The sequence below is a fragment of the Clupea harengus genome, chromosome 5, assembly GCF_900700415.2.
Source record: "Clupea harengus chromosome 5, Ch_v2.0.2, whole genome shotgun sequence".
Classification (NCBI taxonomy): domain Eukaryota; kingdom Metazoa; phylum Chordata; class Actinopteri; order Clupeiformes; family Clupeidae; genus Clupea; species Clupea harengus.
The window spans coordinates 10,260,594-10,285,355 of record NC_045156.1 but is presented as its reverse complement, the minus strand read 5'-3'; the positions used below and the strand labels follow the sequence as shown (position 1 = coordinate 10,285,355).

Below are 24,762 nucleotides of genomic sequence, written 5' to 3'. Positions count from 1 at the left end.
GTGTGTCTTTGTGTGTGTACACACACCGGAAGGGAATTTCAGTGGTTATGTCTCAATCTGCGGATGGGATAATTGACTCCCAAGATTGATGGGGGAAAAGCAGGGAGTTGTGTTGAACATCGTGGCTATTGATTTGTTTGGATGAGGCGGAGATGGAACTGAATCAGACTGGGGTGTGTTGATTCCTCATAGTTCTGCTCCACTGCTCTCACAGAGCATCTTCCGCTACTGTGTGTGTGTGTGTGTGTGTGTGTGTGTACACCCACACAGGCAAAGACACTCTGGGCCAGTCTACCAGTGACCAATCATAAAGATTCTGCCCCAAACCAATCAGACCAAGGCCAGTGTTCTCTGTCTTTCTCTCCCTCTGCCTCTCTTAACAACCTCTCCATCTCTCTCTCTCTCTCTCTCTCTCTCTCTCTCTCTCTCTCTCTCTCTCTCTCTCTCTCTCTCTTTCTCTCCCTCTGCCTCTCTTAACAACCTCTCCATCTCTCTCTCTCTCTCTCTCTCTCTCCCCTCCCTCCCTCTTTTAACCACCTCTCCATCTCTCTCTGTCTCTCTACCTCCTCTCCCTCTCTCTCGCTCTCTCATCACTGATGTTTGCCATCTCTCTTCTTCTCTCTGTCTTGTTTGCCATCTTTATTTTACCGCATTCTCTCCGTCTCCTTGTTGTTGTCTCTGTCTTAAGCCCCTTTCACATACGAAATCCTTAACAATGCCAGATGAAAACAATCCAAAATGGAAAACGTTTTCAATCACAGCAAAGGTCCGTGTGTCTTGTCATTCATTCCCGCATGAAACAACATGTTGCTGAATACGAGGCAAGAACATCCACGAGACGCGAGGCAGTCGGCACTCTCAACAAAGATTTACAGTATGGTGACTAAAATAGAGCATTACTTCATGGCACAGTCATGGTGAGGGTCTCATGCCAGGTAACCTAGCTATCCTTGCTATCTAACGCTAGCTGCTTAGGGAGCCATCTCAACAGTTGGCAGTTGCTAGGGTGTGCTAATATGAACTAATTCATTAAACTTTTGTATATGGAGGCCAAGCTGAGTTTCTACCATTTCTTATTCTAATTGTATATGCTAAATTAATAAAACAATGAGATTTTTAAGCTAGAAACTAACAAGCCAGATAGCTAGCTTTAATTTAATTTAATTAAAGTTTGTTTAAAAGTTCAGTTTGCTGGCTAGGTAGCATTCTAGAATAGCAACTAGGCAACCTTGCAACAGACATAGCCTTAAACAAAGTTTAAGTTCTCAAAATCAGCTCATCAGTAAAAGACAAATGGCTCCACATAGACATTAAACAATCCTGAGAGAAAAAATGGGACATCGATGGGCCAATGATATCAGCGTAGTGGAGGCGGGGGGACCCCCTCCTGCTTGTCCCACTGCCATGGTTTTTGTACACCTACACCCCGCATGTCCACGCAAATACATGCACGTACAAGTACACGCACGCACAAGTACACTCACACACACACACACACACACACACGCACGCGCTCACACACACACACACACACACACACACACAGTGTTACAGGTTAGAGTGTGACAGGGCTGCAAAGGGACTTTCCTGTGTTCACTTGTAGGCCATGCTCCATAGACAGCAGATAAGTTGCTGGTGAGAAGATAATATCAGACTTTTCCAGAAGTGTGTGTGTGTGTGTGTGTGTGTGTGTGTGTGTGTGTGTGTGTGTGTGTGTGTGTGTGTGTGTGTGTGTGTGTCCATTTTCTCTCTCCATCTCTCCCAATCACTCACACACACACACACACACACACACAGAGTCTTTAGTAGGTCAGACAAAGTAGTAATACTGGCAAGCAATTAGATCGGAAAGCTGCCGAGAGAGTGAGAGAGAGAGAGAAAATGGGAGAGAGAGTTATTTGCAGCTGCAGCAAACCCAGCAAGCCAAGAGGCACCAAACAAACAGTGTCTGTAAGGTCTGTAGGCCCCAGATGCAGGGACTTGCGCTTAACATGTCTTTGTGTGTGTCTGTGTTGGTGGCTGATTTAATGTGTGGTTAGATATATGCAATTGGATGTATGTGATTGTACTTTGTGCGTTTGTAAAGGTATATGTATTGTCAGCCGTGTGTGTGTGTGTGTGGTTCATCCCATGATGCCCATCACTGTGTCTGTACAGCGAGCATTCATTTATAGGAAACAAAACTGTAACAAGTTTCCGCTTAATAATGAACAGCTGGATCCATTGTCACCTCCTGTGTGTTTGTGTGTGTGTGTTGTCTGAGTGTGTATGTGTGTGGGTGCATGCGTGTCTGTGTATTGTGTGTTTAACATGAGTGTGTGTGAGATCTCTGATGTGCTGAAGCTCCATATGGAGTCTCCACATCCTCACACCACAGGCTTGTTTTTGAAACCAGGGGTGTGCTGCTGACTATCTGCGCTTTTATTTAATCCTAAGGAGCTTTTTAAAGATGACATGCTCATACATTACAATTTTTTTTCCTCCCATAATCCCGCATTCAGAGAGAGTGTGTGTGTGTGTGTGTGTCTGTGTGTCTGTGTGTCTGTGTGTCTGTGTGTCTGTGTGAGTGTGTGTGAGTGAGTGTGTGTGAGTGAGTGAGTGTGTGTGAGTGAGTGAGTGTGTGTGTGGACGCGCGCGTGTGTGTGTGTGTGTGTGTGTGTGTGGGGGCTCGTGTGTGTGTGTGGGCGCGCGTGTGTGTTTTATTATTTATTTATTTAATTTATAACTATTTTTTTTCCCCCTTTCGCTTCTCCCAAAGGGGTCAGATTTGACACTGTGCTCTGCGTGGCTTTACACTAAATTTAGCACTGTCTGGGGCCGGGGGGGCAAAGCCACACACATTATAATCTGCTCCAGCGTGGCGTCTGAGCCCCAGCAGCCTCAGAGCGCCTGCTTCATGGGGGGCTGCCATGGCTTTGGCTCTTTATTTTGGAGAGAGAGGGAGGTTGGGGAGAGAGAGGGAGGTTTGGGAGAGAGAGGGGTTGGGGAGGGGTGGTTGGTGGGAGTTGGCAGATGTGCCACTGTGAGTGCATAGACAGATAGCAGAAGGCTGAGGTCCATCACATCGGCAGCAGTGTGTGATTGAATTGGATTGGAATGGTGATGAGGATGGTGATGGTGTTGATGATGGTAACAATGATTGTGATAATGATGATGATGGTGTTCATAGTGGAGGTGATGGTGCTGTTATGTTGAGTCATGTTGACATGTGGGCAGTTGTGCTTCTGGGTACCAGAAGAAGCCTAATAAGAATAAGTTAAACACACAAAAGTGTCCCTGCATAGCTACATATCATTATACTGTATCAATACACCTATTTTAAATCTGTGTATCCATTTTTCATCCATGTGGTGATTTTTTTAATCATCAAAAATCACATTAGAATAGCTGAATTGATTATTTAAAAAAAAAAAAAATCTCCTAATGGGTCCCCATCCTAGATCAGTGTAGGATCCATGCCTCTGAGTCAGCAGCTAGTTGGCCTGAGTCCCATACACCGGATTGACAGGCACTGATTTGTGAGAGGCGAGATAGGGGATTAGCCAATCTGAAATTCCATACTGTTATGCTATAATACCATAGACCGTGATGCCATGAAACCCAAAGGTGGAAGGGAACAGAGTAAATCCACTTCCAAAATAAAATGGCCAGTGCTTCAGGGGTCCTGAGTCATAAAGAGGAGGAGGAGGAAGATGATGAGGAAGAGTAGGTGGATGCTGACAGCAGTACCAGTGGTGATGGTGGTTGTCAGTGGGTCGGCCTCCAGAGTCAGGAGGAGGAGGATGGTGATGAAGGTGAGCATGAGTATGACCGCTTCATGGCCAGTCAGAGCAGCGGGTGGGCGGGTTGGCTAATGGACGGATGGGTGAGTGTGGGCTGATGGGTGAGGTGCTGATGGTGCAGAGCCCTCCGCAGAACACCACACACGCCACAGAACACCACATGCTGTGCTACCCCTGCCTGCACACCTCTTGTAGGTCACCTCTCTCTCTCTCTGTCTCTCTCTCCCTCTCTGTCTCTTTCTCTCTTTCTCTCTCTGTCTCTCTCGCTCTCTCTCGCTCTCTCTCTCTCTCCCATTTGCTCTCTCTTTCTCTCTCTGTCTCTCTCTCTCCCTCCCCCTCTTCATCTCTCCCAGTAAGTTGCTGAGGATGCCTGTTCTTTCTGCAGCCTCTGCTGTGAGGTGAGAGGTGATCAGCAAGGACACCTCACATCCTCTCTTCTGCTCTCTCCCTCTTTCTGTCTGTCTCTCTCTCTTTCTGTCTGTCTCTCTCTGTCTGTCTGTCTTTCTCCCGCTCCCTCTCCCATCTCCCCTTTCTCCATTTCCCCCTCCCTTCCTAACTAACCACTCAAATGCCACGGCTCAGTCCTTTTGCCCTCCTTCAGCAGTCGCCTGATTTCGCCTTTGAAAATCAGCGACTGGCAGTCAGCTTAGAGAGGCAGAGCCAGAGGCAGACATCCCGGCTCCCTGCAGGTCTGGCCCTGGCCGTGGACGCAGGCTCAGGCAAGGTGCTGGGGCTTGGCTCTGGACGCAGGCTCAGGCAAGGTGCTGGGGCTTGGCTGTGGACGCAGACTCAGGCAAGGTGCTGGGGCTTGGCTGGGAGGCAGAGCCAGCGCTCCCCTGGCTTCTCCAGGCCGTTTGGCAGGACTACATGACCTCTGCAGACCGGCGCGCCGCGTCGGCCATGTTGCTCCGCATGTTAATTAGTCAGAGCAGGACGCGACAGTGAGCCTTGGGGAGCAGAGTTAACAGCCCGCACTGGACACATACACAGTTCTAGACACACACACACACACACACACACACACACACACTCTTATTCATTCTTTATTTCCTTTTTCCTTCTCTCTCTCTCTCCCTCCTCCTCAGTGTTGTGTGTGTGTGTGTGTGTGTGTGTGTGTGTGTGTGTGTGTGGTGTGTGTGTGTGTGTGTGTGTGTGTGTGTGTGTGTGTGGTGTGTGTGTGTGTGTGTGGTGTGTGTGTGTGTGTGTGTGTGTGTGTGTGTGTGTGTGTGTGTGTGTGTGTGTGTGTGTGTGTGTGTGTGTGTGTGTGTGTGTGTGTGTGCATGCCTCTGAACTGTAATTGGATGGTGCAGGCTGGTGCTCTGCTGTGCTGGGCTCGTAGCATTCATCATGTCCATGACTTGTCCTACATTCCCTCCTTGGCTTGGGAGCATCTTTCTGACGCATCCTCTGAGGCTGTAAACCCTCATACTCTCATACAGAACTGAGCATCTTCTCATGTCATCTCTTCTCCTCCTCTCCTCTCCTCTCCTCTCTTCTCTTCTCTTCTCTTCTCCTCCTCTCCTCTCCTCTCTTCTCCTCCTCTCCTCTGTGCTTTCATTGTTTTCTCCACTGTCCTTTCCTCCCTCTCCTCTCCCCCCCCCACACACACTCCATCTCTCTCCTCCTTTCACCTTCTTATTTTCTCCCTCATTATTCTCATCAGTCTCTTCACCTCTACTCTCCTTATGTCCTTATGTCCACCCTCCTCTCCTCTGATTGTTTCCTTTCATCTCCTTTCCTCTACCTCTCCTCCCCTCCTATTCTCTCTCTCTCTCTCCTCTCCTCCTTTCCTCTCCCCTGCTTATTACCTTCTCTTTCCTCTCCTCCTCTCCATGCCTGTTGTTTTTCCACTGCCCCCCCCCCCCCCCTCTTCATCCAGTCCCCAGACGCTCCATCTGTATTTGCCCTCAGGTGTGTGTGGAAATGAATACCGATTGATTTCTATGGTGTCCATAAATGAATACCGATTGATTTCTATGGTGTCCATTAGCGCTAACTCCGTGGTAGCTCACCTGTGGAGTTGGTTAGAGCCCGCAGAACTCTCTGCTGCTTTTCTTTAAATCATTTACCCCTTCCTCTGGGAAACGGAGATCAATCAGGGCTGTGCTTCGGCAGTAGGGGGTGGACGGGGCCTGCAGAGCGATGTAGCCCACTAATGTAGTCTCTTCCAGGGGCTAGACATGAAATGAAAAGCCTCTCGCGTGTGGGAACGTTGTTTGCGTCGATCATTTTCTTATCTAATTGAAGAGACGGGAATGTTTGTTTTATTATGCTCTTCTGTGTGGCATCCTGTTTTTCACCCCTCATCTCGTCAGCCCCCCCCCCCACCCCTTCCTCTGCTCTTCTCTCTTATCTCTCTATTTCTCTCTCTCGCTCTGCTTTTCTTTTCTCTCTTGTATCCTCTCATCCGGCCATTTCTTCTTCTGAGAGAGTGCTATTTCTAGTGTTGAGATATGTTTTTTTCCTTGTAACGTGTGTGTGTGTGTGTGTGTGTGGTGTGTGTAGTGGGGTTGAGTGTGTGTTGTCTGCTGTTGATCTGTTTGAGGAGACTGATAATCCTGAGTGCTGGGTGAGAGCTTACAAGAGTCTGCTGTAGCAGTCACTTCTAATCTCCCAATCACACAACCAATCACTGCCAGCAGTTGAACACTTGCACACACACAAACGCACGCGCCAAAACACACAAACGCATGCAAATACACGCACACGCTTGCATGCACATGCTGTAGATACACACACACACACACACACACACACACACACACATTCTCACACAGAAATGGTGACATTGGTCTGTTCCTCTGCAAGTGTTCCATCATTCTGTACTCGTCACCAGTTATTTCCACACAGTCATCAAGTCACTTCTCATATTGCTCTCTTTCTCTCTGCTACACACACTCTCTCTCTCTCTGTCTCTCTGTCTCTCTCTCTCTCTCTGTCTCCCTCTCTTTCTCTCTTTCTGTAGCTCTCTCTCTTTTTCTATTTGAAAGTTTCATTTCCACCTCTTGTTCCCCTGACTGAGTTGTGCGTGTTCGTGTGTGAGTGTGTGTGTGTGTGTGTGTGTGTGTGTGTGCGTTTGCATATTTTTAGCCGGTAGCGGATCGGACACATCGCTTCTGAATAATAGAGCCGAGGGACGCCGCAATGCCTCCAGCTCTCACTGTCAGCTCCTCTGTCACATCAGCGGCCTGTTTAACCCAGCCTGAAAGATGGACAGAGAGAGAGAGAGAGAGAGAAACAGATAGAGAAGGCAGGGACAGAGGAAAGAAGAGGGGACCAAGAAATGGAGAAGGAAAGTAAGGGTAAAGGGACAGACAGAAAGCAAAAGATAAAGAGATGACGAGAGAGTAAGAGGGAGAGAGAGAGAGACGGATATCCAGAGACAGAAATAGAGGGGAGTAAAGACAGTCGGAGAAAGAGGAAGAAAACAGGACAAACAGATGGAGAGCGAGAGAGACATGAAGAGAGAGAGAGAGATGATGAGTGCAGGAGAAAGAGAGGATGAGTCATGTCCTCATGAAGGACAGAGAGGGCTGACCTCTGTCAGGATGCCTTCCCTCGGAGTGGCATTGTGTGCCCCGGCAGCCTGCAGCCTACACACCCACGCCACTGAGGAGATCACACACACACACACACACACACACACACACGCGCCACTGAGGAGATCACTGGAGCTGTTTTCCTGTTTCGGACACACACACACACACACACACACACACACACACACACACACACACACACACACACACACACACACACACACACATAATCTATCATACCGCTCTCGCACACACTCTTTCTTTTACACACAGCTACATTTGCACAATGGATTTGATTTGCATCTATCTGTATGGACACAGACACACAGGCAAAGGAGCACTGCGGTAGGCTTGTTGCAGAGCCTCGCTGCTGTAGCTGTCTACCAGTCTCCTCCCAGTCAGTGTGTCCTGCTCCATCTCCTGTGTGTCCTGCTCCATCTCCTGTGTGTCCTGCTCCATCTCCTGTGTGTCCTGCTCCATCTCCTGTGTGTCCTGCTCCATCTCCTGTCCCTCAGGGTGTCCTGCTCTATCTCCTGTCCCTCAGGGTGTCCTGCTCCATTTCCTGTCCCTCAGTGTGTCCTGCTCCATCTCCTGTTTGTCCTGCTCCATCTCCTGTCCCTCAGGGTGTCCTGCTCCATCTCCTGTCCCTCAGTGTGTCCCAGACGAACTGTCCTGCTCCCTCTCTACCTGTCTGCAAGCTCTCCTGCTTTCTACCTCAGTCCACAGCAGTTCCTGCAGCTTGTACACCATTTCCCATCTGCTTCTGTGTGCATCTGTGTGTGTGTGTGTGTGTGTGTGTGTGTGTGTGTTTGTGTGTGTGAGACACAAGGGACAAGTTCAAGCTTCAGGGGACGTGCGTGCGTGCGTGCGTGCGTGCGTGCGTGCGTGCGTGCGTGCGTGCGTGCGTGCGTGCGTGCGTGCGTGCGTGCGTGCGTGCGTGCGTGCGTGCGTGCGCGTCCGTTCTTGATGTCAGCATAAGTGTTTATTTATTCATTCACTTATTTATTAATTTGCCCAGACAGTGTGTCCTGGCATAGAAGAGTCCGACCCCCTGTGGACTTCCACTGGTAGAACCAGAGTTCACTTCGCCCTGCCCGATTGGATGCCTGTGGGAGAGTTGGCAGTGTGAGGTCATCAGATGTAGTCGGCTTGGCGTGTACCCTGGCTACACACCAAGGCTTGGTTGATTGCTGACACGGCTTTTGTACCCAATCACCATATACACACACACACACACACACCTACACACCTACACACACGCCTATGCTAGTAAAGCACCGCAGTGCCTGGATGTCCATGAGAAACCGAAGGCATATGCTCAGGTTCACAGTTTTACAATGGTGAATTACAGTGGTGGGGTGGGGGGAGGCAGATCATACTTTACCTTGTAATTGTCGACCCATAACAAAAGGTGGTTATGGGGAATTCCTAAACATTGTGCCTATGTGTCACGCAACACCAAAAAATTCCTCTCTTTGCTTTTTTGTTATTTTATTATTTCAAGTGGATAATGTTCCCTCTCCTTCGTCGTAACCGAACACCTGCGCGATTTAGGGGTGACGTCTTCATAGCCGCAGGGGTGGGGCTTTTGATGAAGTCACAATGGCTGCCTTTAACTGCCTTTAAAAAGGAGCAGAGCTCCATTCAGAGACCAGTAATGAAATCCACAAGCAGGGTTTAATTTCGTTTCATTTTCTTTTCTTTTTTTTCCCCCTCCTCCCATCCGCCATTAGCCGTGGAATGGAGCTCCTTTAACACAAGGCTCTCTGTGAGCACGAGAGAGTGGCCTAGTGGAGATTGCAGCTGGAAGGGAAGCGAACGATTACTTGGGATTGCATTCCTCGAGCTTCGGCCAACACTGACTGAGCAATGCCCCAGCGTACCCCGGAGTCGCTCGACCTTTTGGCCTCTCTGAAGAACAAACACAGCAGGAGCGAAGAGAGTGGAGACGAGCTCGCTCGCGAGGACCTGTCCTATCTTGTCGCTGGTCTCACTGATATGCTGTGGGACTCTAAACAAACACACTAATCTGTCTGTCAGTCAGATTTTCTGCACCTTTAGGTGTGTCTGTGTGTGTGTGTGTGTGTGTGTGTGTGTGTGTGTGTGTGTGTGTCTCTGTCTGTGTGTGTGTGTGTGTGTGTGTGTGTGTGGGGGTCTCTGTGTCTGTGAGTACACGTGGATGTGTGAATGTAAGTGTGTGTGAGCGCCCGGACTTGACATGCTGACACAGCGACCCCAATGTTGTAGCGCCCAGACCCATATTTCCCAGGAGGCTTTGCATGGTTGCAGTTGGGTCACTCTGAAAGAAAGCAGGAGAGAACGAGAGCGCGAGTGAGAGAGAGTGAGTGAGTGAGAGAGAGAGAGAGAGAGAGAGAGAGAGAGAAGGTGTGAAGGCCAAAGCCAGCTCCGGTTGTCTCCGCAGACCTAACCTCATCAGGAAGCGATCTGCTGACAGGGCCGTAGGCCACTGCTGGACCGTACCCCCTCATCGCTCCCGCAGTATCAAACTGCCGATAGAGTATCTCCCCCGAGGAGCTAAAACGCTCCTCCAGGCTCGAACACCGGCCAAACTTTTAATGGAAGGGAAGTGGACGGGGGTCCAGCACTTTATCACCGATCAATCGTGCCGTCTTAGAAGTCTGTGTCGACGGTGGCGGAGCATTGAGTTTGAAAGGAGATGTGTGAATGCCGATCCGCCACCTTGTTGCTGTGCAAGCTCCCCGTGTAATGATTTATTTACACTATTGATGCGTTTCCACCACCTAATATTCCACCACCGTGTTGTTTTTCCGATTTCTAAACATCTCCGATCCAGACGTTTGAAAATGTCAGCCCCTGGCTGGGTTTCAGACCAGTTTTCTTCACTTTCTGTTCTTTTCTTGTTTTTTTGCCTCTCATTCTCATTTCTTGTAATGTGAATGATTCTTGTAATGTTTCTTTGGCCCCTTAGCAGTGCTCTTCGACACATTAGAGAGGGGGAACAAAAACCCAGAAATAAAACCACCGTTGTGAACTGAACAACTGAAAAAATTGCCTCAATGATGTTCAGACGTGCCTCTGCCAGATGGATTTTGAAAGTGGAGTGAGTCATCGCCTGTGCTGCCTCTCTTGCGCTTCAAAGTCTGTGTTGTGTCCCTGTGTTTCTTCTTCTTCACCTTTGGCTAACTGAGTGGACGGATAGATGGGTACTTGGATGGATGGATTGTTGGACGGATGGATGATAGATGGCTGGTTGCTGATGACCTGACTTGCTGTGGCAGATTGGCTGTGTCCATTTACCTCGTGGCTCTATAGAGAGATTGAGATGCCGCAGGGTCTTCCGTAGAGATGACGTCCATTCTGTCCCCCCCCCCCCCGCCCCCCCTAGCAGCAACCACCCTTCACCCCACCCCACCCCAACCCTTCTCACCTTCTCTACGTCTCCTCATCCGTCACCCAAAAATCCAATCCACCATTTGACAGACTTACGACACCAGTCCAGACAAGGTTATGCTAGTGTGTATGATAGTGTCCTTGGCGGAAAAGAGCACCTCTCTGAGGCTGGTGGATTTATGTGGTGTTTGTGCAGCCATGTGGTAGTTTATTGGGGAATGAATTGTGACCCCCCCTGCCTTTCTCTCCTCTGTGAAATTAGGCAACTTGATGGTGTTTCAGCCTCCGAGGTTTCTTACGTCATGCTTACTCAGAGTGTTGACTCACTGTTTGGGGGGGGGGGGTAAGGAAAGAAGAGACATTAAAGAATGTGAGTGCTTGGAGCAAGTGTGTGTGTGTGTGTGTAAAACGAAGACTGATGATGTTTAAAGATATAAGCTGTGTTTGGTCGTGACTGCGTTGACTCACTCACACCAGTAGTTACGGGGCTGTGCCTCATCAGTGGTGGTAGTTAGGGGCTTTGACGCAAGCTGCTCAGTCTAACGAGCTCCAGCACACCACATTCACACCTTCACAGGGGCCATCATAACAGCCCATGCCTGCTGAGGAAATAAGTTGGAACTTCTTCACAGTCCTCTTGTTTGCCCTCTCCATATTGCTGTCCTCACTCTTTCCCTGCCTTTGGCTAATACTTTCCTTGTTGTTCAATCTTTTAGTCTGTCTTTCTTTTTCTTTTTCTGTGTCTGTCTATCTGTCAGAATCCCCCTCCCTCTTCTCTCCCCCCCTCCATCTATGTCTCTGTCTCTCTCTCGCGCTCTCTCTCGCTCTCTCTCTTTCTTTCTTCTTTCTCTCTCCGACTGGTACCCAGGAGCGATGATGTTGTGGACTGGCAGTGTGTTGAAATGAGTTTCAGATTCAGGAGCGTCTGTCTGTGACCTTCCTTCCCTTCGTCTGCTCACAGTCCCCGGGGAAATGTCATGTCAGACAGCGCCAGTCTGTAGGATGGACAAGTGCCCAAAAGGACTGTGTGTGTGTGTGTGTGTGTGTGTGTGTGTGTGTGTGTGAGAGAGAGAGAGATTGTGTATCTAAAGTGGAATTTGGGGGTTGTGGTTAAGCACCTGTCAATCTTCAAAGAAGAGTTGTGTGTGTCTGAGTGTGTGTTTCAGCTGTCCTATGTGTGTGTTTTTTTCTACTTGTCTGAGCATGGACTCGACATGGTGATTGGACTCGTGAACTCGAGACTTGACATGGTGTTTGTGTGGATGTGTGTTAACAGTCCTTGTGCATGTTTGAGCATGTAAATGCTTGTCAGACTGTGTTGTCTCATCTCGAGAGTGTGTGTGTGTGTGTGTGTGTACAGTAGTTGTGGGATGTTTGTTGTGTCTCTGCACTCTGCATCATCATGCTGCATTAGTGAGTATCTCATGTCAAGTGCTCTCTCTCTCTCTCTCTCTCTCTCTCTCTCTCTCTCTCTCTCCTCTCTCTTTCTCACACTCTCTTTGTCTCTCTCACTCCCTCTCACTCCCTCTCTCTCTCTCTCCCTCTCTCTATCTCCCACTCACTCCCTCTCTTTCTCTCCCTCTCTCTATCTCCCTCTCACTCACGTCAAGTGCTCTCTCTCCCTCTCCCTCTCTCTCTCTCACACTCTCTTTGTCTCTCTCAGTCCCTCTCTCTCCCTCACTCCCTCTCTCTCCCTCTCTCTCTTTCTCTCCCTCTCTCTATCTCCCACTCACTCCCTCCCTTTCTCTCCCTCTCTCTCTCTATCTCCCACTCACTCCCTCCCTTTCTCTCCCTCTCACTCACACTCTTTCTCTCTCTCTCTCTCTCTCTCCCTCCCTTGTCCGTTCTCCCTCTATTCCATTTGGAAATATCAGGAGATTATATGAAGTGTTGGTGGGGGGAAAAGGTCAGGCTAGATGAAAGGCTCATTAAAAATGAATGCTGTATAACGATCTAATAACTGTTAGCCTAGAGAAACGCCTGCTGCTAGCTGATGTGTGCGTGTGTGTGTGTGTGTGCGTGTCTTTTGAAGCAACTGCTAAGATCATACCCAGATCTCAAGCTGTGTGTGTGTGTGCGCGTGTGTGTGTGTGGACGATACATGGACATGGAAGAGGACACGGCAGAGACCAGTATAGGCTTTTCATGCGGCCAGCAGGAGTGTGCTGCTCGCCCAACTTTGTGTGTCTGTGGCCTCTCACGGGTCATCTTGCTGTGTGTGTGTGTGTGTGTGTGGCCTCTCACAGGTCGTCTTGCTGTGTCTGGCTTGGTCTCTCTGCTTTTTTCTTTTTCTCTGCTTTTTCTCTCTCGATCTTGCTCCTGTTCTCTTTAGCCACTCTCCTCCTTCTCTTTCTCCCGCTCTCGCTTTCTGTCCCTCTTCATAGCCCTTCTCTATCTGCCCTCCTCTATCTGGCCTCCTCTATCTGCCCTTCTCTATCTGCCCTCCTCTCTTCATCCCCCTCTTCTCTCTTCTCCTCCCCTTGTTTCCATCCAGTCTGAGCCAATCAGTAAGGGTCTAAAGCAGTAGCAGCAGCAGCAGCAGCATCATCAGCAGCAGCAGCAGCAGGAGGAGGAGGGGTCGGGGCAACAGCAGCAGCAGCAGCAGCCGCAGCATCAGCATCAGCTCGCTCAGGGACAAATTAAAGCGCTTGATCCCGCTGCTCTCTTATCATTAAAATGTATAGCCACGCTCCCAGTGAGTAATGGGGAGAGGGGTTTTTTCTGCTCCTCGTCCTTGGTGGAAGGAGTTGCAAAATGTGTGTTGGTGTGTGAATGTTCCGTTGCCTGTGTGTGTGTGTGTGCTTTTGTGTTATTCCGTGTGTGTTGTTGAAGAAGTGTGTGTTTGTATACCGTGTGTGTGTGTGTGTGTCTGTGTGTGTCTGTGTGAGTACACGTGGATGTGTGAATGTAAGTGTGTGTGAGCGCCTGGGCCTGTGTGTTTTTTTTGTGTGTGTGTGTGTGTGTGTGTGTGTGTGTGTGTGTCCCTCGGTTTCTCTATAGATGTACATGTTTATGGATAGATCTTGTTGAGAGGTTGACCTCTCGATACCCAACAGACTCGACCGTTAGGGAATCATCACTCCGGATGAGTTTCCTCTTAAGGTTCACAGAAACCTCGATCCCCCTTTGGGCGCCTCATCACCTTGGACCAGCGTGAGGCACAGAGAGAGTATAAACAGTTTATATGAACAGTTCCAATCTGGTTTCCGTCCCCGCCATAGCACTGAAACGGCCCTTCTGAAAATCACCAACGACATCCTTATTGCAGCTGATTCCGGTTTACTATCCATCCTCATCCTCCTTGACCTGAGTGCGGCCTTCGACACAATCTCCCACACCATCCTCCTCAACAGATTATCCTCCATCGGCATCACTGGCATCCCCCTTGACTGGTTCCACTCCTATCTCTCAGACTGCACTCAGTTCATCCAACTCAAATCCTTCCGTTCCCAACCGTCCCCTGTCTCCTCTGGTGTCCCCCAGGGCTCTGTCCTGGGTCCCCTCCTTTTCATTACTTACCTCCTTCCCCTTGGCCTTATTTTCCGTAAATTCAATATTCTTTTTCATTGCTACGCGGATGACACCCAGCTCTACCTCTCCACCAAGCCCAACTCCATTCTTCCTCCCTCATCCTTGACAGATTGCCTTTCTGCACTTCATACCTGGTTCACCTCAAACTTCCTCAAACTTAACAGTGATAAAACCGAAATCCTTTTAGTCGGTACTAAATCCACTCTACTCAAAGTTGACAGTTTTTCCCTCTCAATTGACAGCTCCATAGTTTCCCCCTCCCCCCAGGTAAAGAGTCTGGGTGTCATCGTCGACGGCTCACTCTCCTTCAAATCTCATATCAACATCTCCACCCGCACCGCCTACTTCCATCTCCGTAACATAAATCGCCTCCGTCCCTCCCTCACCCCCCACACCACCTCTATTCTTGTACATAGCCTTGTCACCTCCCGTATCGACTACTGTAATTCTCTCCTCTTTGGTCTCCCCCAGAAATCCCTCCATAAGCTCCAACTGGTCCAGAACTCAGCTGCCCGTATCATCTCCCTCACCCCCTCTTTCCACCACATCACCCCCATCCTACAGCAACTCCACTGGCTTCCAATTCACTTCCGTATCAACTTTAAAATTCTTCTTCATACTTTTAAAGCCATCCACAACCTTGCCCCTCCTTACCTGTCTGACCTCCTTCACACTGCCACCTCCACCCGCTCCCTCAGATCCTCCTCTTCCATCCACCTAACTGTCCCCTCTGCCCGGCTTACCACCATGGGGAGCAGAGCTTTCAGCCGCTCTGCTCCCAAACTCTGGAACTCACTCCCACCTGACATCCGAAACATTGACTCCTTCCCTCAGTTCAAATCCTCTCTCAAAACCCACCTTTTCAGGATTGCATTCTCACTGTAGTTGCCATGAAGTTTTTACTTGCACTTTTAATTTTAATTGTTTTGTTATTTGTTTGCTCCTGTTTTAAATTGTAAAGCGTCCTTGAGTGACATGAAAGGCGCTGTGAAATAAAATGTATTATTATTATTATTAGAGAGAAATGCATTCAAATCCATGTTTCAAGTCACGTTCTCTCAACTGTGCAAGGCCGCTGGCCTTACTGAATCTGTTAGTCATCCAGTCCTAATCTTGCACAGACTTGGCAGATCCACTGCAGATCTGGGAATGTGTCCATTTCAGAGGAAGAGGCATGATTGAAGGGATGTTTGTATGAATAACTAAGACTATGACTGACTAAGAGACACAGAATGTTGTCTTAGGTGTGGTGTGGTATGAGAGGCATCACAGACGATGGGTTTGGCAAATGACATTTCCAACATTGTCAAAAGTCCATTACTAACACAAGATGGGCTACATTTCCCCTCTGTTGGGTGTGGTTGGCAGTAGCCTTGGGCAAATGATGTCCACCGTTGTATTTACAAGTCATCAGAGTGTGACCCAATGAGTTATTTTTTTGCAGAGACGAGAAATTCATCGGAAGAGGTTTATTCAGGCACTGAATAACTTTGCCCTTGCGTGTCTCCAACCGCAGTGTGTGATGGGGGCACCATGAGGAGTTGAGGAGAGTCGCAGTTGTTTCCGTCCCTGCCGTCCGGGCATCATCATCATCATCATCATCACTCAGTCATTTGATGCGCTCGGTCGGTCTGTGTGTTCCCCTTGGCTGAGCTGAAGCTGCTCGGAGCAGGCTGGGGGGGATGTTAGACTGCCGAGTGTCAGGGGATGAGGGAGAGAGAGAGGATGAAGGCGCTGTCTTGTAAACATGGTGGGATGGGCGGGTTGTCCTGATTCTGCTGTAGGCCTTGTACTGGGGAGAGTGTGTGTGTGTGTGTGTGGGGGGGGGGGGGGGGGGGGGGGGGATGTTCAGTGGAGAAGTAGCCCCCCTCTTGTCCTGAATTTGTCAAAAGAGTGTGTGTGTCTATCAGGGAGCGTTTGTGTGTGTGTGCAAGCTAGTCAGTGCGTGCGTGCGTGCGTGCGTGCGTGCGTGCGTGCGTGCGTACGTGCGTGTGGTGTTATTGGGTAGCCCCTGTCCTGATTCTGCCAGTGGCTGCTGCCGTGGTGCTGAGGAGGCCCAGTTTCAGAGACAGGGCCGTCTCCAGAGACCTGAGTTCATCAGCGCACTTATTTATTTATTTATTTATTTATTATTTCTCTCTTCCCTCTTTCTATGAATATAGCCTCACCACCTTTCTCTCTTGCCTTCTTTCCATTCCACTCACTCTGTCTGTTCTTCCATTCCCTCTCTTTCTCTCTGTTTTTTGTCAATCCCTTTCTACCTCTTTCTTCCTCTACCTCTCTCTCCTATTGTCTCTCTTTCTCCTGCTCACACCTCTCTTGCTTTTCCTCCCCCTCCATCTCTCTCTCTCTCTCTCTCTCTCTCTCTCCCATCTTATGTTGGTGGTTTTCTTTTGCCCAGTCTTGCCTCAGCATTCTCCTGATCTGATCATCATCGTCCACATGACTTGTCGACAGTTCATCCACATCCACACAGAAACAAAAACAAGTGTTGCTGGCTTGGTTGTTTAAAAATCAAAGTAATTGTATTATCTATACTTCAAGTTTTAGCTCAACAACTAAAGAAGATTATTCTCCAAGCAATGACTCTACGAGATGAGATAAATCCTATAAATATTTTTCAACAGCAGCAAAACATGGTCTGGGCAGACAGAATTTCCCCAGTGAAGTGAAGTGAACCCACCCTGCTTGAGGTTGCTAACATTTACGTCACTTTATATCAGTCAAACCCAGAAAAGGCGTTGGCCACTGATGTTTCCAATAGATTACATTCCCCTCCTAGAAATGGAACAAATTGGCTGACAATCATGATGTGTTGTGATCACGAATTTCTATTCATGGCCACTGAGAATGTGGTGGAGGGCAAAGCTCAGCCATCACGGAAGTTGGGGCCTTGTCATCGTTTTCAGAAAGGTCCGTTTTGGCCTGTCCACGCGGGGGTTGAATTTTCACAAGTCTCCACTCTGAAACGAAAGGCCAAAAAGTGTGTGTGCGCGTGTGAATAACGTCTCAGCAGTTCAAATATTCAGTACATGTTTCTTAAGGTTACTGAGCTAAAGGTTTCTGTGTTAGATGAGACGTGCAAACTGTAAATGCTGAGTAATGTGTGAGCTTTCTTGCTGAGGGAGAAGAGAATTGTAAATGTGTGTATTGTGACGATGATGTGGAGCGTAAATGTGTGTATTGTGACGATGGTGTTGAGTGTAAATGTGTGTGTTTCTCTCTTTCAGAGGGAGATGAAGGAACAGCTGGCAACGCTGCAGGACAGCGAGAAAGGGCACACGGAGGCGCTGCAGCTGCTGCAGAGACAGCTCACAGAGACCAAGGTAACAGACACCGCACCGCTCCACGCCGCACCACTCCACACCGCATCGCACCGCTTCGCACCACACCGCACCGCGCCACACCGCACAGCAGCACGCTTACGCACACCACACCACACCACACCACACCGCTCCACCATCACACATTCACCTGTACTTCACCCCAAACTCAACAGGCACACCAACACACATTCACCTGTACCCCCCTACACAACCTCCATGCAGATCAGAACTCCCCTAGCTCCTGCAAAGACGGCGCACAGAGACCAAGGTAACACACAACACCTCTCTTCATCTCTGCCACCACCCCAACCTCCACACACACGCACACACACACACACACACACACCACACACACACACACACATACACACACCCACACACACACACACACACACACACAACCCCACTAAGACAACCTTTACACTGCCCTTCAACCTCCTCTGTAGCTGCACATTTCATTCACCCACCTCCACCAAGACCAGGATATCGGTGCACACCGCACTCCACCTTCACCTGTCTCCGACTCTACCTCCACCCATCAACAGGACCACCCCCTGCCCCTCCTGTCACCTGCAAACAAGCAGCAACCCCCCCCCCCCCTCCTGCTCTCAAACTCAGGAACTACACCATGTTCACCCTATCCCAAACCTCACCAGGAAGCCAGCCCATCCCAGATAATCTCCCAGCTTTCCCTGGGTCTCTGCTGCCTCTCAGCCAATTAGCAATGAGGCCACGTCTGCTTAGGCAGGGCAATAGGAATCAGTGACCAGAGCAGGGCCCTGGCAGGACAGGAGACAGGTGAGGAGTTGCACTGAGCGGTCAACCAGCAGCCACTCTCCTTCACAGCAGGACCGACTCACACTCTCTCTCTCCCGCTCGTTCTCTCTCTCTCTCTCTCTCTCTCTCTCTCTCCCTCTGTTTGGGTGCGATTGATGGTGAAAATTCCGACAAGCAAATTGGTTTATCGAGCAGGGCTTTAATCTTGACGCCTTGTTTTAATCAGCGCAGAGACGCTCAAGTCAATATCTCATCCCCCTACCCCTCCCCTTGCTCTCCATCTCCCTCTCCCCCCTTTCTCTTTCTTTTCATCCTTCTCCTCCTCCCCTGTTCCCTCCACTGTCTTTCTGTCCTTCTCTCTTTCTTTCTCCTCTCTTTCTCTTCAGCTCGTGCCTCCCTCCCCTCCCTCATTGTCTTGACTCCCTTTAACGCTCCTTAGCGTCTCTGAGTTATAGGGTAGGCCGGGCCTTCTGACAGGGGAGTGTGTTCAGAGTCCTTTCTGTTTGTCATCTTGGGCTTCTTTCTCCCGCCGGCAGTTTGCCCTCACAAACACCACACTGGCCAGTGGCCCCCTGTACTGCGCACACACGGCCCCAGTCTCTCACGCATGCGAACGCATGCACGCTCTCTCTCACACACACACTTACACACACACACTCTCACACACACACACACACTTACACACACACACTCTCTCACACACACACACACACACACACACACACACTCGCACTCATTATTTCTCCTGTGTTTTAATGTAACATTTATTTCAGTGGTCTTAGTTTGTTCATCTTTCAGGGCCTAGCATTAATTGTTTTCATCACCAGTTTCTTCAGTTCAGTGTTTAGTTTGGTATGTATGTGTTCTCCTGGCCTCTTCCTAAATCACCCACTACCAACCAAACCTACTCTATGACCAATGCCCTCATTTTTATTGACAATACCCATCATCGTACATTCATTGACTGGTGCTACTAGACCATCTCTTGGCTCAGTTTTCTGCATGCGTTATGGTAGTGAAATCTTCAGTTTAGAAGTGATCAGTCTCAGATTTCTGGCGGATCAATCAACAAGCTGGTAGAAGCGGTATGCAGCCAACCCTCTCCATTATAATTTAAAACAGAGCTCATGCATAATGCCATGCCCCTGACACCCACCTGAATCCATATGGAGGATGTGCAGACTGGCAATGAAAAACAGCACCAGGAAACGCCCATGATGACCCAATTGAGTTCCTGACTGGAGTGGCTTGTTATCCACACAAAATGGAGGTCGGCTGCATTTTCGATTCTGAGCAGCACGCGACTGATTAGAATTCAGAACAGTTGCAGTGAATGTGATGGAAGACTGACAGCATAGACAATGTGACCCCATTGTGACCCCCACAGTGGCACAAGGTCGTAGTATGACGAATTACACCATAGCTGGCTGGCTCATACAGCCCAGGTCACTAAAGAATGACACGGAGAGAGAGGGATTAGGATGTTGTGCAGACAGAGGTGTAGACAGTGTTGTTAAATGGAGACCTGTTTCACAGACAGCACCTGGGTTTAGTGTGTAGACTTGGCCATATAAGGCGCGTGCTGAAGGAGAAGAGAAGAGCTTGCCTCTCAGTCCCTCCAGGATTTTCGTATTTTTTTTGCTATCAAAAAGACCTGGATGTGATTCTTGTGGTGGTGGTCTCTAAAGATTTGCGAGAGATTTTGCGATTTTTGTTTCTCTGTAAACCCAATTTAAACTCCACATATACTCGAAAACAATGTAATGACAGAGAAAAAATCTGACATCAGACAGATCATTTCTCTGAACATTTTTGTCTTTTAATATTTTAATATTCTTTAATGTTTTTAATATGTTATTGTTGTTGTGTGTTCTTGCAATGGAGACATCCAAGATCACTCATTTTGGATGCGTCATCTGATTTTACAAATATCTGACCTTTCACAACCATACTTATATGGTCATCTACTTTACATTTACAGCTCTTCACAATTTCACAATTGAATACAAAACAGATTAATATAATGTGCAAGTAATTAATTTAATCTTTAATGAGATAACAGTTATAGATCCAGCTACGTCGTGAACATCAAGTGAATGTTTAATACCAGGCTAACTTGACTGCAGTCGTTGGTCCATCACACACCTGAGACCAAATGAACGGGACGCTAAGCAGTGGCAGTGCTCGAAACAGATTGCGCATAACCTTATACCACCATCAGGAGGCCAGAAGAATCAGAAATAAGTTGCAATTTAACATCAAGGCAGGTTGCAATTTAACATCTTGTCTAGTCCAATCTAAATCTAGTCCTTTAGCACTTTCACTTCAGATAAAGAAGTGGTTGTGTGTATTCCTACCTATGAACTATCCTAGCTATCTCAAGCTTAGGGAACCATCTTTACAGTTGGCAGTTGCTAGCGTGTGTTAATATGAAGTCATGTAAATATGAACTTGTGTTCAAATCTGCACAGGCACCCTGAGTGTTTCTATCGTTACCTTTTCCTATGGTAATGAGGATACTAACTTCAGCTAGATAACTAGCCATCATTTTATGCAAATGAGACTCTGCCATTTAAACAATTTAAGGTTATTTAAAACTTTCCTTAGATAGGCAACCATAGCAACCAGGTAACACCGTTAGCTGCATAGCCTGAAGCACCCATTAAAGGCAGTCTTGGGAGAGTGATGATGTAATGTTGAATAAACTGCTGTTAAGCAGTTACATGGGTGCAGTCAATAAACAAGTGTTTTTTAAATTACATAAAATACTGTAATGTAGTTTCAGAAGTCGCGGACACACAGAGTTTCAAGGTGCTGATAAATTCTAGACCAATCACATTGGTTTTGGGTGTTCGGCAGGCATAAGTTCTTCCAATCTCCCTGTTTTAGAAGATGGTTTTGGGTGTTAGGCAGGCATAAGTTCTTCCAATCTCCCTGGCGGCTGCCTCTCCTCCCCTGCCTCTCGTGCAGTTGATGGGGCCTATCGTAGTGGTCTTATCAGCCAAAGCCCTTCTCATTAGCTCTGTCCACATGCCTCACTCACCACCACCTCCTCCTCCTCCTCCTCCTCCTCACAGTAGACCGTTTCAGCCGCATCGATTTTTCCCACCACTGCTCGCCTGGAATGCTAACGAGACCCTTGTATTTATTTCATTTATTCATTTCCTGAGTAAATTGGTTTACCTACTCTCAGAAGATTTTCCGTTGTTTTTGTTTTCCTTGTTTGTGTTCCAGTGTACACAGTGTTCTGTGGTTTGGCGAAGCCCCTGTGCACTAAGTAACAAACAATTCACTGCGTGCTCCGCCTAATGAATAAACATCATTTTGATGCTGACTGCCTGGCTTGGCTAGTCAGCCTGTCTCCGTCAGGGTGGGCTGAGATTTCTTTGGGATCCAAAACACAGCTGTTTGTTTCTGCCTGTCTGCGTGTGAGGACACTCGTTCAACCTCAACTACAAAGACAGGCAGGGAGGACATGCCTGTCATACTCAGTCCTTTAAAAGGCGTACACAATATCATACATGCATATTTCTTTCTTGTTTAACAATGATTTAAGATCTCCAGCTGTCATGGTGGTCAGTCTGCCTTCGTGGAGTCAGTTGCTCAACTCTTAGTGCAGAAGTACGGTTGGTGGATGTGTGAGGAATGTCTGTGCGTGAAGTGCAAGGGTGCGCTTCCCGAAGGTGAGGGCAGTGTGATGATGTGATCGTCACTACACATGAGTATGTGCTCTGACTGCCATACCATCGAGCTTGGCTGTTTGCCGTTGCGGTCGGAGTGCATGTTCGGCACCCTGTAGACCCGGGTTCGAGTCCGGGTGGGGTGACCACGCTCTCCCTTCGCTACAGCAACACCTGAAACTTTAAAATTCTGTTTGTGGGAAAAACTCTTTTTTTTTCTCAGCAGAAGCCACAAAATGGTAACAAAACCATTATTTTTGATGCATGTCTTTTATCGCTTTGGAAAGTAACCGCATGGTAAGCCAGATTCCGCTGCGTGTCGGGGTTCAGATTCCGCTGCGTTTCAAGGTTCTGTTTGTCCTGTCTGGATTTATTTTCCTATACTGACCGGCGGACTATACATTATCCCTTACGTATGCACTGCACTTCCAGCCAGAGACTTGCACTGCCGCGGGACCTACATGTGCGCCGCGAGACTAATTTGGATTGCAGAATGCGGGCGGGAAGAAACTGATGCGAGAGAGGGAGAAAGACATGACTGATTCCCACAAAATATCAATATATGTATAAAATGAAATGAAAGTAGATTATTTGATGATTAGTTTTAAACTACAGAACTGTTGTTCCTGTTTGCAGGAGAGCAGCAAGAAATGACCAATGTTTTATATTAACAGACGCATGATTGGTGTTTTATTATGCATGGCACATTTTCATGGGAGCGGATACGAGCGCGACCAAAAAATCCAGCCCGTGTAAACGCTCACCTGTAGGATTTTGCGGGCAGGAGCGAGACAAATCGTGAAAGATGCGGCCGGCAGTGCGATCAAATATTACATAGTTTTGCGGGAGCAGAATGGGATCTATGCAGTAGCGGGTAGCTTACAGCTGTACTGTCATGTAAACAGCATCTGAGATTAGTTGCAGTTTATAGGCTGGCAGCTGTCATTTAATCTGGTAATACACTCATGCTCCCATTACTTTTTTGGAGCCAGAGACTTGTCCCCCAGAGAGGGGAGGATGCTCGCTCGCTCGCTCCCCCAGTGGCCCTCATCCTCTCTGGGGGAGGGAAACACAGACGTGGGCCAACTGAGGGAGAATATGCTGGAGCCTGGCTCTGCTGCTGATGCTCATCTCCTTATCCTCTAAACAAAGTCGGGAACATACAGACGTGCAAACACACACGCACAGAGAGAGCAACACAAACACACACACACAGAGAGAGCGAGCAACACACACATTATCTTAGTCAGAATATGCAGACATGTAGATGCACACAGACAAAGACTTGGACACACAAACCGTTAAAAACACACACACAGTCAAAAGCATCCAGGCAGACAGACAGACAGACAGACAGACAGACAGACAGACAGACAGACAGACAGACAGACACGTTCACACATTCTCAGACCAGCAGAGCAGAAAGCACTGCTGTGACTCTGTCATGTAGCTCTGCTAGCCTGGCGACCCTGTGTGGCCTGTCCTCTTCTGTGTGATGTCCCCTTCTGCCTCTCGTGTCTGATGGGCCAGACCCCCACTGGCAGATGGAGACAGGCTTTGGCCAGACACCCCAGGGAGTTGGCCGTTCACAGCACAGTCTGCTGGAGTTGACTGATGGCTTTCTAGGCTTCGATGTCCCAAGTTCCGTACCACCTTTACCTCCCCAGGAGCCGTGGGACCTAAAGGGTCTAGCGTCACCCCAAGCTCCCCAACATGCACACATCAACGCAGTACACACACACACACACACACACACACACACACACACACACACACTATCACATAGATAAACACAGTGCACACACATGTGTAACACACACACACAAAAACACACGCATCCAAAGACACGTAAACACAGTTTGGACACGCACTCAAAGATAAACAAATACACACACACACACACCTTGTTAGGAATCACCAGGTGGGCCTGCCCAAGTGTGCTGCCTCCTCTGGGAGTCTCTGAGGCGACAGGAGTAGAGGATGAATCACACTGGGAATCTGAGGATGTAAAATTAGAATGAGTAGAATGGAGGAAAACAGACATTCTTCTGTGTACAGAACTTTCTACTTCCTACTTGATATGTCCGTAATTTAGAACGGTCAACGTTGAACATCATTACGTTATTAGGGCCCCCATCATGCCCCTATCAGTTCATTTTCTTCCTCTTCTCGGTTTCACACAGAACATAGTGTAGTTCTGAGTGGGAATGTTCACACAGAACATAGTGTAGTTCTGAGTGGGAATGTTCACACAGAACATAGTGTAGTTCTGAATGGGAATGTGCATTGTTAAGTCTGAGGACCTGATTTTCACTGGCGGTACTTGAACTAACATGTACCCAGAGGTGGGTAGCAACGCACTACATTTACCCAGTTAAATGTACTTATACATTACTATAGGCTTCACACGCTTTGCTACCTTTATTTATTTTTTTCACACATGCACAGCTTGTAGCCTACAATATCGACTGCTTTGGCTACATAACCATATACTGGTTCGTTCGTCAACAGCACAGCTGTTATTGAACCAGGGCACTTGACCGTGGAAATCTATGGAAGTCAATCTCTAAAACATTAGTCTCTGAGTGGACCTCGGTGGGAAAATGGGCTGCATGGGGGTGTGCACATCATAGCACTCGATTCAGACATGACAAGAAACAACCGAGTTTAACCAGCTAATGTTGGAAAGCTTAAGATCTTATTGGCTTAATGTAATGTTACAAGCCTAGTCTCTGTCAAAAAGCTGACACTAGCC

At 48.3% G+C, this 24,762-nt stretch overlaps 1 protein-coding gene across 1 annotated transcript in view; it reads left to right on the top strand.

The window, feature by feature from the left end:
- The window catches only part of trim62.1 (tripartite motif containing 62, tandem duplicate 1), a 61,119-nt gene that overhangs the window by 16,458 nt on the left and 19,899 nt on the right, over positions 1-24,762 (top strand). Inside the window, exon 3 of the mRNA XM_012838575.3 lies at positions 17,455-17,550. Within this exon, the coding sequence (XP_012694029.1) occupies positions 17,455-17,550 (96 nt within the window). The remainder of the gene's footprint in view (positions 1-17,454; positions 17,551-24,762) is intronic.